At 35.4% G+C, this 15,682-nt stretch overlaps 1 protein-coding gene across 4 annotated transcripts in view; it reads right to left on the reverse strand.

Moving 5' to 3' along the window:
- LOC140497225 (phospholipid-transporting ATPase ABCA3-like) overlaps positions 1-15,682 on the reverse strand; it is a 192,015-nt gene that overhangs the window by 163,212 nt on the left and 13,121 nt on the right. For all 4 annotated transcript variants that reach the window (XM_072597904.1, XM_072597905.1, XM_072597902.1 and 1 more), the window contains exons 5-7: positions 15,303-15,430; positions 10,252-10,417; positions 8,470-8,729 (exon numbers count right to left, since the gene is read on the reverse strand). In XM_072597904.1, coding sequence (XP_072454005.1) covers positions 8,470-8,729; positions 10,252-10,417; positions 15,303-15,430 — 554 coding nt within the window. The remainder of the gene's footprint in view (positions 1-8,469; positions 8,730-10,251; positions 10,418-15,302; positions 15,431-15,682) is intronic.

Consider the following 15,682-nt stretch of genomic DNA (forward strand, 5'->3'; position numbering starts at 1 on the left):
AGATAAAAAACAAAAAAAGGAAAAAGACTTCTTACATGTACAAAAATATTTATAGCAGCTCTTTTTGTGGTGGCAAAGAATTGGAAATTAAGGGACTGCCTATCAACTGAGGAGTGGTTGAGTAAGTTGTGGTATATGACTGTGATGGAACACAACTGCCGTAAGAAATGATGAGCAGGGTGACTTACATGAACTGCTAAAAAGTTTAAGTAAGCAGACCCATGAGAACACTGTGAACAATTACAGCAATATTATAAGATGATCAACTGTGAATGTCTTAGCTATTCTCTGAAATATAAACCCAACAAAATTCTAAAGTACTTATGAAAAATGCTCTCTATCTACAGAGAAAGAACTTATAGAGTCTGAATGCTAATTAAAACATGCTTTTTTAAAAAAGAAACTTTATTTTTCTTTCCCTCTTGGTCTGTTTTTTTTTTTTTTAATTTATTTATTTAACTTCTAACGTTCATTTTTACAAATTTTGGGTTCCAAACTTTCTCCCCATTTGTCCCCTCCCCCACCCCAAAACACCAAGCATGCTAATTGCCCCTATCACCAATCTGCCCTCTCTCCTACCATCCCTCTCTGCCCTTGTCCCCCCTTCTTATCTTTTGTCCTGTTGGGCCAAATAACTTTCTATACCCCTTTACCTGTATTTCTTATTTCCTAGTAGCAAGAACAGTACTCGACAGTTGTTCCTAAAACTTTGAGTTCCAATTTCTCTTCCTCCCTCCCTCCCCACCCATTCCGTTTGGAAGGCAATTAATTCAATATAGGCCATATCTGTGTAGTTTTGCAAATGAGTTTTGTGTGGTATTTAACAGTATAAACAAAATATTATAAAATTAAATTAAAAAGACTAAGGAACTTAATTCTAGAGTATATAACTATTTGCTAAAAGAGGAAAAAAAAGGGATCTTACCAAATTGCTTCTATGATACAAATACAGTCCTGACAACTATTCCAGGGAAAATTAAAATGGAGAAATAAAACTGTAGATTTTTCTGCTGATGCAGAAAAGAATCAAGATGACATAGCACCAGACCAAATCCTGATCAGGAAATCCAGAGGGGAAAAATCAATGAGTTATTTTTCCAGCACAGGTTGGCATAAAGAGACAGAGAGGTCTGGGTGTACTGAGGTTGGTGTTTGGCCATCTCATAGAGCATTCCAGTGCCCAGTGACCAGAAGAGGACCAAGCTATTCATTGTGGAATGAAGCACAAGAGCAGGATCATCATGTCCAAAGTCTGGAAGTAGGGCAGAAGAATGAAATTGCAGAATTTAAGTACCAAGGAGTCACAGTAAAGATCACACATGATTTTATAGTTATCACCATAAAAGAGTGGAAAGGTTTGAACATAATATTACAGAAGGCAAAGAAATAGGCTTATAATCAAGAATAACTTAACCAGCAAAATAGAGCATAATGTGGACCCCTAAAGAAATAAAAGACTTCTAATCATTCCTAATGAAAAGACCAAAGCTACTTAGAAACTTTGAAATGTAAAGACAGGAGTAAAGAGAAACAAACAAATGCAAACATGAATAAATGATGCCAAGGAATTAAACAGGGTTCAATTGTTTATATTCTTATATGGGGAGTTATGAAGGGATACATAACCTCATAATTCTATCATTATCAGGGTCAAAAGAGTCTAATTACACAGGTGTGTGAGATATTCTGTTAGGTTTTAATGATCTCAGAAGAATGCAAAAGGAAAAGAAGAGAAGTGAACTGGGTTTGGGGAAAAGGGAGAGGAAGAACGAGAAAAATTGTCTCACGTAAGGTATACAAGTAGAAGTCGATACTACAGGGAGTGGGATGTGGGGGTAGCAGGCAATAGGTGAATCTCATTCTCCTCTGAATTTGTCAAAGGAAAAAAAGAATACACATTTATTCATAGCTGGATACAGAAATACATTTCAACCAACAGGGAAACAGGAGGAAAGGTAGTTAAGAAAAGTGGGAGAAAGAAGAGGGAAGGCATGTAAAAGCAAAACAAAATTTTAAAGAAAAGGCAGAAAAACAAAGAGAAAGAAAAGCATAAGAGAAGAAAATGTAGGGAAATACATATTTAAAAACTATAACTGTGAATGGAATGAACTTGCCCACAAAACACAAGAGGATAGCAGAATTGTTAAGAAACCAGAATCCAACCATGTCATTTACACGAAATATACTTGCAACTAAAAGATACATACAGAGTTAAAACATGGGGCTGGAGCAAAATCTATCATGACAATTAAAATAAAAACAGCAAGGATAGTAACCATGATCTCAGACAAAGAAATAGTAAAAACAGGCCTAATTAAAAGGGATAAAAATAATTACACTTTTCTGAAAGGTACCATAGATAATGATTAACATCAATACTAAGCATACATGTACCAGATGGATTTACAAGTTAATTGTACTAAACATTTAAACAATAATGAATTCAAATACTATAAAATGGTCCTACTAAATCCCTTCTACGACACAAAAACCTGAGAATCAAAACAGAGAAAGGAAATCAATACCCCTAATGAATACTTACTTAATGTAAAGTAGTATCTACCTAAAACTGAGAGCCAAAATTGATTTACAATGGTGATAAGCTAGAGGCCTCTACAGTAAGATCAAGACTAAAGCAAGGTTGACAGTTATCATCATTATTATTCAAGATAGTACTAGAAATGCTAGTCATAGTATCAAGAAATTAAAGAACTAAGCACAAGCTAGGAGAAAACAAAATTATTACATTTTGTGGAACATAAAATGATTTATTTTTTAGAATTAAGAGTGTCAACTAAAAAAACTAAATGAAATAAGTAACAGCTGCAGCCAAGTTTCATAAAACAAACCTACATAAATTATTAGCATTTATGTATATTACCAACAAAGCCCAACAGGAAGAGACAGAGAAATTCCATTTAAAACTGAATAAAATATTTGGTAAACACACACATAAAAACTTCATAAATACAACTACAAACACTCTTTACACGAATACAGATCTAAATAAATGAAGAAGTACTAATTAAAAATGGATAGATCAACCCAGAATAATAAAAAAGACAATATTACCTAACTAAATTAACTTATTCTGTGTCCTATCAGTCAAATTACCAAAGGTTTCCTTTATAGAGCTAGAAAAGATAATAACAAAATTCATTTGGAGGAACAAAAGATCAAGAATCTAAAGGGAATGAATAAAGAAAAGTGAGAAGAAAGGGAGTCAAGCAGTATTAGATCCCAAGACATATTATAAAGCTATAATCATCAAAATAATTTGGTACTGTGTAAGAAACAGAGAGGTGGTACAGATTAGGTACAAAAGATGCAGAAGCAAATGATAACATTGCCTAATGATGATAACAAGGTGTAATAAATCCAAAAATCTTAATTAGTACATTAAAAAAATTAGTATTCAATAAAACCTAGTGGAAAAATTGGAAAGCAATTTGGTAAAACTAGGTATAGACCTATTCCTCCCACCATATGCTGAGATAAACTCCAAACGGGTACATGACTTAATTATAAAGAGTAACATTATAAATAAACTAAAGCATGGAAGAAATTACCTTCCTGAATGATGGAAAGTGAAAGAGTTCAAGACCAAACAAGGGATCAAGAAGGCCAGATAAAGTAAAAGAGGCAATGTTTCTAAATTTTCCGCACAAAGCAAAGCAAAGCAGCTAAAATTAGAAAAAAGCAGGCAAATGGGGGGAAAGGAGGAATCTCTGTAGCAATAATTATCTCATTTCTCAGGTATGTATATCTATCTATCTCCCTGGAACTAGGTCAAATTTATAAGAATAAGAATCATTCATCAGCTGATAAATGATCAAAGGATATGAAGAATTTTCTAAGGAAGAAATACAAAGTATGAATAGCCATGATAAAAAATAGGTTCTAAGTAGTAATTAGAGAGATGCAAATAAAATCAACTCTGAGGTTCTACCTCACACCCATCAGATTTGCAAAGTTGACAAAAATGGAGAATAACAGATGCTGGAAGGGTTCTAGGAAAACAAGCACTATTTGGTGGTAATGTGAACAGTTTTAGTTATTCTAGAAAGTAATTTGGACTAAAGTCCAAAAAGATATTAAACTGGGTATATCCTTTGACCTAGAAATACCACTATTGTACCAGGTCCATATCCCAAAAAGGTCAAAGAAAAAGAAAAATGACCTACATATACAAAAAATTTATACCAGCTGTTTTTGTGGTGGCAAAGAACTGGAAATTGAGAGGTTGCCCATCAATTGTTGAATAGCTGAACAAATTATAGTATATAAACATGAAGGAATATTATTATACTATAGGAAATGAAGGCAATGATTTCAGAGAAACCCAGAAAGACTTGTGTGAATTGATGATGAATTTAGCAAACAAAACCAGAAAAATAATTTATATAATGACAGCAATATTGTAAAGATAAACAGCTTTGAAAGACTTAGGAACTCTGATCAGTCCAATCATTACTCTAGCACACTTATGACAAAACATGCTAACTTCTTCTGGATAAAGAGGTGATGAAGTGCACATTGAGACTCTTTAAATATGGCCAAGGTGGTAATTTGTTTTGCTCAACTACACATATCTGTAACAGGAGTTTTGTTTTTCTTGTTTTCTCAATTAGTCAATTAGGGAGAAGGTAGGAAAAGAAAACAGACTTTCACTGAAAAAAATTTAACAAAAAAGAAAAAAATAAGCAAATAATTATCTATGCTCACTACTTCTACTCTTACAGTCAGTCCTCAACACTTTACCATTTAGCATGGCTTTTCACTTAACTGAAATTTCTCTCTCCAAAATTACCAGTCATCTCTTAATTGCAAAATTATAGTCTTTTCTCAGGCCTCATCCATCTTGATCTATCTGCTGCATCTGACATTACTGACACAGTCTCTTCTCTTTGAATTTTAATGACACTGTTCTCACAATTCTCCAATTTGATGGACAGCTCGTTCTCAGACTTCTTGGTTGTCTCATCATTCACAAAATGTCCCCTTAACTGCTGATGTTCCTCAAAGGTTGTATCTTAGGTTGTCTTCTCTTCTCCCTCCACACTCTTTCTTGGTAATCTCATTAGGTCTTATGAATTTAACTAGTATTTCTATCCTGAGTACCCATAATCCTATATATCCAGCTTGACTCTCCCCTTGAACTTGTGTTCCATACCACCAATTGCCTATTATCAGATACTTCTTAAACTCAACATATCTAAAAGTGAATTCATCTTTCCCCTTCATCCATCCCCTACCAAACTTCTCTATTTTTCTCAGAGGTATCTCCATCTTTCCAACATTTTTGGATTCATAATCTTAAAATTATCCTGGACTTTTAAGTTTCCCTCAACCCACATATCCAATCAGTTGCCAAATTTTGCCATTTCTACCATCAAAACATCTCTCACATCTGACTCTTTCTCTTTACTCACACAGCTACCTACCACTTTAGATCACCTCTCAATCAGATTATTATTGTCTTAAAGACATCTTATGTTCAACATGCCCTAAACTGAACTCACGGTGTTTTACCCCAAACTCTCCCCCTTCTTAACTTCTCTATTCATGTAAAGGGGATCCTCATCTTTAACCTAGGCCTTATCTTCATTCAACTCCTCATTCTCACCCCACTCCCATATCTAATCTGTTGTGAAAATCTGTCGGCTTTATCTTGTTTAACACTTTCACTTGCATATATCCCCTTTCTCTACTCTGAGAGGATGAAGACCTTCATCATCTTGCACCTAGACAACTGCAATAGTCTATTGATTAGTCTTCTATTACATACTGATTCAACTATCAAAATGATCTTCCTAAAAATGGAGATCTGATCATGTCCTCTGTCTACTCAATAAACTTCTGTAGCTTCCTATTACTTCTAAGATCCAATATAAAATCCTGTTTGGCATTCAAAGCCCACCCTCCCTCTCCCATGTACTCTATAATCTAGTGGCACTGGTCTTCCTGCTATTTCTCAGAAAACAAACTGTATCTTCCATAGGGACATTTTCATTGGTTGTCCTTGGCTGGAATGCTCTCCTTCTTCATCTTTACCTCCTGGTTTCCTTCAAGCCTTAGCTAAAATCTTACCTTTTATGGGAAATTTTTCCCAATTCTTGTTAATTCTAGCGCTTTCTCTATTATTTCTAATTTATCCTGTGTATAGTTGTTTCCATGCTGTCTCCTTCATTTAGACTGTGAGCTCCTTGAGAGAAAGGACAATCCTTATACTTTTCTTTGTAACCCCAGTACTTAGCACTCTCTGGCACATAGTAGGCACTTAATAAATGTTGATATGTTTATATATCACTTTCTCTTCAGTAACTGCTGCTCTGCCTGGATTACTCAATGGTAAGGATACTCGTACTCCCTCATTTTTCCCCATCCCAGTAATTCTGAATTCTCTGCTACAAACTTCATTTGTAAACCCTACTGCCTGTTCTCTTACTCCCATTTCCATACTTCCCCCTACCCAAATGTCCCACTCTAGGTTTACCCAGCATCTCCACTGGGCTCTGTGGAATGTCTGCTCCATAATTATCTTTTCTTTTCTTACTTCCTCCATCCTTTAGTTTTTTATGAGACCCAGTTTTCTCCAATGGATGCTATATACCTGGTTACTCTTTCTAGTGTTGGTGGCACTTTCACTCATATCCCCTGACCAACTAATCAAGATGGGGGTGTTGGGATACTTTTACTTCCCCATTGCCTCTTCCAGTCTCTCCCTCTACCACCATCACTCAATAATTTCTCCTCCTTCAAGGTTCATTCAATCCAACATTCACCCAACAGAGATTACAGTAGATGTTATCTACTAATGCTAAGGATAACTTTTTTCCTTTCTCAATGAGTTCCATGTTTGTCTTAGACTTTCAACTCCAACTCTTTCCTCATACTAGGAGAATTCAAAATATATACATGTATACTGATACTCAAGAACCCAATTTCCCAGTTTCTCAATTTATTCATGTTCCATTGTTTCCTTCATTCCACCTTACCTATATATACAGAGATGACCATGCCCTAATCATAAGATCACCCATAAATGTTCTTCTGTGTTCTTGAACTCTGAAATTCCCATATTTGATAATAATTTCCTATTATTCTATCTTTTACTATGTCTCACAGCCCTTATCCTGTTTTTCATCCTCATTTTCATCCTTATTCCTCCACTCTACAGCTTTTCTCCCTACACCATCACCACTGCATTGACTATACCTTCTACATTTCTGCCTTTTGGTGAATCAATTCAACTCTGTACTAAAAATACTACAGGTCCCTAGATCCTTTGGCCTATCACTTATCATATCCTGCCAACCTCAACCTTGAATTACTCCCATCACCTTCTGTCTTCATTTCAATTCACTATCCCAGTCAATAAAGAACTTATTCCAATCCATTTCATCCCTTTAAGCTTCCCATAGTACCCACTGCTACCACATTCTAAGCTTAGAACCCAAATTCATAATTCACTGAAAACTGAGATCATAGTAAGAGCTCCCTCTTATCCTCTCCTCTTTGCCTCATACAACACAGATATTTTCCCCAACTATTTTTTCTTTCACCTCTTGTCTCACAAGAAGATGTGGTCCTTCTTTTTGCCAAGGCAAACCCCTCTACATTGATCCTTGATCCCAATTCTTTCCTACCTTCTTCATTAAACTGCCTTCTCTATCTTCTCCACTCTCTCAGTGATCTTCAGTGTTTCCCTATCTACTTTCCTACTGCCTACAAACATGCCCATGTCTCTCCTATCCTTAAAAAAATCTGACTTAATTTGACCATGTCTACTGGCTAAAGTCCTTTATCTCTCCTCCCCTTTGTGCCTAAAGTCCTTGAGAAATCCATTCATTTTCAGTACTTTCATTCTTTATTTCACTTGATTCTAATCATTGCACCCTCTAACTTTCTACCTTATAATCCAACTAAAACTGTTCTCTTCAAAGTCAACAAGAGTTTCTTGATCGCCAAATTTAATGTTCATTTCTCCATGCTCTTTCTCTTTGACCTCTCTGCAATCTTCAACAGTACTCATAATCTCCTCCTGGATACTGCTTTCTTCTGATTCTTCTTCTATCTGTCTGATCTCAATAATGACCAATAACAAAGTAATATTCTGATACAACTTTGGAGGGACAATAAGAAATCATTTAGAAAGACATTTTTTTACAGAAGACAGGAACTGGCAAAGAGTCAGGTATACCAAACTGAACAGAAAAGAAGTATACTCAAGAATGAGGTTAAAAAATATCAGAGTAAGAAATGGAAAACTGAGTGGATTCAATGACTCCTTGTTACTTGCTATCATGTGCACCTTATTATTATGACATCTTATATCAAGTAACTAGAATTACTGGGAATGTAGGACAATAATTCTAAGTCCTCTACTAAGTATTGCTTCTTGAATTACTAACATTCCATAGCAGCTCAATCTACCAAAAAGTTTGAAATTCAAAGAAATAAGATTACCTTCAATTGCTTTTCCTTTTCTTGAACAATGACTCGGATGATCATGAGTACATTTAAAGAGTAAATCAGCAGAATTATCAGGGGCAATACTTGGCCCAGGAACTCAAGGAACTTGTCAGAAACAAAACGTGGGAATGGAAACCTCTTTACATTGACAATGATACGATGAATGTACCAGTCTACATGACCGTGCGTATGATAGTCAATGATGGCTCTATCTACAGCATGCTGAATTGCTAGGAACCCTTCAGAAATGTAGCCTGAATGAGAAAACAAAGGATATTACATACAGATTGAAAAATACCTCACAGGGAAAGAAAGCAAATGTCAATTTTGTTCAGGTAGAACAATACTTTCATCTAGAAAAATGTTGTTTCACTAGGCACATATTTATAGTGTCACTTTGGGCACTTAATGCACACTGGTGAATTAAAGTATTTCTTTCTTACCTTATTTTTGTGCCTTTTCCACTTCCTTCTAAATTGATATATGACAATTGGTATGCTAGACATTTTTATCAACTAAACAGAAAGTAGGTTCATTTAAATAGTGAGCTATAAACAGCTTTAAAAGATTCTAATCTTCTGTAAACTGGAAAGCTTAAGAAAGAAATGAACCATATAGAACAGCATAGGAATAGGATCTTGAATCTCTATTTAGGTAAATTATCTATATCTTGACTATATACACTAGGATGTAATTTATAAAACTTGTTATCCAACAACTAAAGCTATAATAGAGGTTTTTAAAAGACTTGAATGTAAATCTCCAAATAGGAAAAAGTACACTTGTAGGAAGAAAAGAACAGTTTCTGGAAATCATGTTGTGACTTACGTAAATTTAAAAAACAAAATTATTGGGTGGTTTACTTTTTTCTTTACACAGAGAACAAAAGGATTTTAACGTACTTTATATGATACTCTTATCAATTCCTGAAATAATGAGTGCAGAAAAATATAAATAAGCAAATAAAACCTACAAAACTCTTCTACATTCAGAAAAAGAGGTATGCTAGCTTTTTAAACCTGACTATAACAATTCTGCATAGGATTTCCTCATGTCAATTTATTTTAAATTGACTAGGAAAGCCACTATTTATTATAGAATTTTATAGCTAGAGGAGATCTTAAATAATGTATAATAACAACTCTACATTCTACATATAAGGAAACTGAGTCACAGAGAAGTAAAGGGACTTTTCTAGGTTACAGTTAGTCAGTAGTAGAGGTGAGACTATATCTAGGCATTTTCATATGCAGGTCAGTACTTTTTTTACTATCACACACTACTTCTCATAAATGTGGAAGTTCCTCTAAGCCAGACTTATTAAAATATCATGGTAATCTGATTTTCTTAATTACTAAATTACTCAGAAACAATGTCTCCAATTCTGCTTTCCTTGTCCTCCTCCTTCTTGGTTCTCTGAAAGAAAACCCTCCTCTTCTGAAAGAATGAGTTTGTTTCCTCAAATGGTCCCTACATTTATGTTTTTTTCCTAGCTCAATTCTCTTATTCTGATTTGTCTTTAATTATGACACTGCATGCTATTTCTAAATAATCTTACCTCACAAGTTAAAGCAATCTGATTTTTCATAGGGGCCAAGTTCTTTTTGAACTATAACTATCAAATCACAGGTAGCTCAACTATTTAACAAACACAAAAATAGTTTAAACATAAACAAATTTTCTTCATAGATTAAAAAAATAAATACATAATATTGGTTATAAAGGTAATCATTTGAGTTTTAAATAAATAAAAATGCTTAAAAAAATCATTCTCACCAGGATTTCCTCCATCACTCAAAAGATGATTCCGGGGTCCTGGTAATGGATAAAGTGGAAAGAGAAGGGCAGTGCGCCAGCCTTCTGGCTCCTTTGGCATCAAGAAAAGTCTCCCTGCTACGAAGGTGTTTCTTGGAGAGAAACTGAAACGCAGGTGGTATTTAACCTATAAGGAGTAATTAGAAAACAGGCTTAGAAAGGTATAGAAAGTAAAGAAGAAAGACTTAAAACAAAGAAAGATTGTTAACTATTTAAGAAGTTCCACATAGTGTCAAATGAGCGAGGACTACATATGCTACGTAAAGACAATAACTCTGACATGGCATGTAGGTAGTGTAATGGAGAGAATTCTAGGCTTGGAGTCAGGAAGACATGAGTTCAAATCATCCTTCAGATACTTAGCTCATCGACCTTGGGCAAGTCACTTAACCTCTCTGGCCCAAGTTTTCTTATCTATAAAATGAGGGAGGAGTTGAACTCAATGGCCTTTAAAATCTCTTTCACTCTAAATCTATAACTGTACAGCATAAATAGAAACATCTCTCTTAACCCAAATTCATTTAAATTTATAGCTAAATTAAAAAAAATTAAGTGTCTATTCATAAAGACACTGTGTTAGGTACTAGGAACACAAAGAAAAAAATTTTAAGAGTCCTTACCCCTAAAGAGCTTTCATTCTCCTGGGGAATACAAACAGTTTACAGTACATATAATAATGGACAAAATAAATATAAGGTGATTCGAGGGGAGGTGATGATGACTTCAGGGATGATCAAAGGCTCTCAGGTAAGGGGTGTCATTTGAGCTGAGCTATGAAGGAAACGAGAGATTCTTTTTTATTTTTATATTTATTTTTTTAACTTGGGATTCTAAGAAGCAGAGATGCATAGGGAAAGCCTGGGCAAAGGCATCATGAAAGGGAAAGGGAAAGAGAGAGAGAGACAGAGAGACAGACAGACAGACAGACAGACACACACACACACATACACACAGAAGTCACATAAAAAAGGTGTCACCTGGGAAATATTGTGAAGAAACCTAGCGACTTTTTTGAAGTAAGCAAGATAAGCAAGGAACACATGGAATGTACCACAAGTACAAAGGTACACAAGCAATAAATGGAATGTCATGGAGGAATGCACTCCAATTGACTTGGAGTATATGAAGGTGAGTAATCTAAAATAAGACTGGATAAATAAGTAGGACCCAGATTGTGATTGGTTTCAGTATTTTATCAAGGTAGCAGTCTAAACAAGGCCTTACAGCCAAAGTTCTGTAAGGACAAATGAGGGACTTGTAGTTTGAAGCAGCTGCTCCAGTGGGGAATGAGATAGGGTGTTGATATGTGAAGAGTATCAAGACTGTTGAAAAGTAATGATAGGGAGAGGATTCTGGGAAGATTGAGAAATAGGTCCAAAAATTCAAAGCTCTCCAGATTTCCCCTATAAACAACACAAGATAGCACCTCAGGACAAACATAGAGTGGTAAAAATAAACAAGAACTGGGGCAGAACAGTGGGCCTCCTGTCTGCCCTCCAGTCAGAGAAGGACTGAGTTTTGGTCCCTATGAAGTGTAAACACTGCTAGGCTAGTTCTGCTGAAACAGCTAGCTGGGTGAGCCCTATAGCTAGCTGGGTTGGGAGGAAGCCTGGGCCCCAGATACAGGAATTCTCATCTCCCATGTCTGGAGAGGGGGAAGATTGAAGAAACTTCTGCTGGTAAGGGATACCAGGTCCAGCTGTGCTATTGAGATATGGCTTTGGGCGAGAAGGAACCAGTACATGCCTAGTGAGGGCAAGAGCAGTAGGGTGGGACACTGCTGGCCGTGGGTCCTTATAGGAGGGTGAAGTTCCTAGTTTCAGTTCCAGGCCAGAGGGGAGAACTGAAGGAGAATCTGAGGTCAGAGACACTATCTCCCATGCACCAGGACTAGAAGTGATTACAATAATAAGTTTTGACAAATAATAAAAAAATGAACAGGCTAAAAAGCAGAAACAGGAATAGAAAGTTACTATGGGAATACAGAAGACCAGGATACTTAAGAAAAAAAAAGCCTCTTCTACCCCAAAGGGAAACATCAAATGGTCACCTGCCTCCCCCAAAGAGACTTAAAAATCAAATAACTTCTCAATGGCAGGGGAAGGGGTGTCAGAAAGGAAGAGAATTTGGAACCCAAAGTTTTAAAAACAAATGTTAAAAATTGTTTTTACATGTAACTAGAATACTAAAAAAAATGAGATTGAAGAAAAATTTAGAAAAATCCAAAGAAAACAAGAAGATTATGAAAAGAAAATTAAGTCAATCAAGTGGAAAAGGAGATCCAGAATCTTAGGGAAGAAAATGATTGCTTGAAAATTAGAATTGGGCAAGGGGAACCAGTCAAGTTACAAGAGACCAAGAAATAACAAAATAATATAAAGAATAAAAAAAGAAGAGAAAGTGAAAAACATAAGGATAATTGGACTACCTGAAAACTATGATAAAAAAAAGAATGTGATGCAATAATACAAGAAATAATTGAAGAAAACTGTCCTGAAGTGCTATGAGAGGAAAGTAGAAATAAAAAAAAAAATCCATTGATCACCATGCCAAAGAGGTTCTATGAGGAAAACTTATAGGAATATCATAGCTAAATTCCAAAACTCCCAGGTCAAGGAGAAAATATTATAAGAAATAAGATAAAAAATTCAAATGTGGTAGAGCCACAATTAGAATTCACATAACACCTAGCAGTGGCTATACCAAAAGACCACAGGATCAAAAGAACTGGGGTTATGGTTGAAAATATCATACCCAGCAAAGTTAAGCATGATTCTGAACGAAAACAATGGACATTCAACAAACTGCCAGATTTTCAGGATTTTACTGCAAAAAGATCTGAAATCAATAGAAAATTTGACACACAAGATTCAAAAGAAAAATAAGGTAGAAGAAAAATAAGGTAAATATAAAAGACCAATTACAAGGTACTCAATAAGGACAGAATGTTTACTTTTTATATGAGGATATGTAAACCATATGTGAAAGACTGAAATTACTAATTAGTTCAAAAGAAAGACTGAGGTAGAGCTGAGTATGATGTGATTCTAAAAAGCAGTACCATCTAAAATAGTAATTATCTTATACAAATGAGGTGTCAGAGGAAGAAATGACACAGGAATTAGATGGGGGAGGAGGGCTGGTAATTCTGGAATCCTACTCTCACTGGGGGGTTAAAGAGGGAACAATACATTTATATCTACAAGGGTATAAAAGTCTTCTAAATTCAGAAATAAATAAAAGGCCAAGGGATAGGGATGGGGCAGAAGATAAGGGAGGGAAAGAGGGTGAGGGAATAGGATAAAGGGGTAGAGAAGGGTGTTTAGATGAATGGGAATGGGATAACAAGGGAATAAGATATATATTTGGAAGGCTACAGAAAACTTCTAAATTCAGATAGAAACAAGGGGGTAAAGGGAAAGGGGGAAGAGAATAAGGAAGGGATCTTTGGCAGGGGTAGGTTAAGTAACAGGACTGCAAGGTAGCAGGTTGAAGTAGAGGACTCAGAAGGGATAGGAAGTAAGAAATATACACAAAACATAACATAAAAATCAGGAGTGGAATTTATTAGAAAAAAAAGTAAGGGTAGTAACCATGATCTCAGACTAAGTTAAACCTAAAATAGGTTTAATCAAAAGAAAAACAGAGAAACTACACTGTATGTCAGCCAATCAATATTCTAGAGAGTATAAGGTTGGAATATTGCTATGGTGTAGTAAATGGTGAGTTGGCGGACTTAGAAAAATATGGAAAGACTTGGACTTATAAAGGAAGATGTCATCCACCCTCAAAGTAACAGAGGATAAACAGGTATAGCACGGCCCTACATAGATGCATATGAATGTGTATGTCCATACATGAGTGTGATTATAGATATCTAAGTATATGTATGTATGTATATATGTGTGTGTGTAGATATGTATACATATATATTCGTATACATACACACACGTGTGCATGTGCATGTATGTATCTATATCTGAGCTTAACTGTAACCTTCTTGGAGGAAAGGGAGGAAGAAGGGGGACAAAGAGAACAAAGTAAAAAGTGCACAGCAGAGAACAAAACAAAACTTATAAGGAAGCAAAGAAAAGATGGATAGTTCTGCACACAATGTGGAGCATTTACTATATAGGCTTTCTTGAAATGGAAATTTATTGCTGCATATTTTTAATCCTCTCTTATGTTCTGCTTTGCACATGGCAATACTTTTTTATTTTTTATTTTGTATTTAAGTTTGAAATAAATAAAAAAAACTAAGAGAAAAAAGAAAAGCAATGATATAGTCTAGCTGAGGTCATGTGCCATAAATTTCTGTGTCTGAAATAAGTCATCTGTTGGGAGCTCTCTCATTTCCCATTCCCAATAGACTATGTTCTCCCCAGATAGAAGGGACTGTTTCCTTTTTATCTTAGTATCCCCATCACCTGACATAGTGTCTGGCACATAAAAAGTTAATAAATATTTGCTGATGGATTCGCATACTTCGAAGTTTCTATGTCTTTGTTCCTTTTCCTTTTGCTTCAGTCTTGCTAACCTAAACTTCATTCTATACTATCCTGTCTCATTAGATAATGATGGGGATACAAAGATTAAAAAGGCAAGATGTTAGATCTAAAGAAATGAGACTTACCTCATGGAAGAGCAAGCAGGTAAAGCAGTCTAGGTGGTTAGGAACTAGTAATTCAGGTTTGAAGAGGAAGAAAGACAAAGGGCCATGAACTTATGCGAATAGTTTGGGAAACAAAGAGATACAAATGTAGGCCAGGGATTGGCCAATTAGAGAAGGTTAAAATACAGATTTTAAACCCCTCAACAATCCTACCCCTCGTCTAACAGTAAAATGAATGATCATGTAACAAATATGGTGATAAATCAACTATCCAATGAGAATTGGAGAAATGATGACTAAAGTTGAAGGCCTTTCAGCTTTCAGCGAGTCTTCAACTTCATTAAATTTCTGGTATCAAGTTAAACAACGATTGGTACATTTTAGTCAATTATTTCCTCACCTTAAGTGGCAGGGGTTCCATTTTGTGGCTAAAAGTATGATCAAAAACAATGGCAGCTAGCACATTGGAAGACTCATTGTGATATCTAATGTAATCTTCAAAAGCCTGCTCTGAAGAAAAGCCTCGAGCTGTGGAGGGAAAAAGTCATGCAGTCAACTGTCTAGATAAAGGTAATAATTAAAGTTTGATTACTCTGTCTATTTGAGGAGATGTGGGAGTTTCAGATCACTTAACAAGGATGGGTTTATCAAAATTTCCAAGGAATGGCAAACTTCCAAAACTGTAAAATTTCTTTCTTCTCAGTCAACTTTCCTTTGGAAAGAGTTTCTATTCTAGCCATCAACTTGACCCTTTTCTCCAGATGACTTCATTTTCACAGA

Source organism: Notamacropus eugenii, chromosome 3 (genome assembly GCF_028372415.1).
Source record: "Notamacropus eugenii isolate mMacEug1 chromosome 3, mMacEug1.pri_v2, whole genome shotgun sequence".
NCBI classification, from domain to species: Eukaryota; Metazoa; Chordata; class Mammalia; order Diprotodontia; family Macropodidae; genus Notamacropus; species Notamacropus eugenii.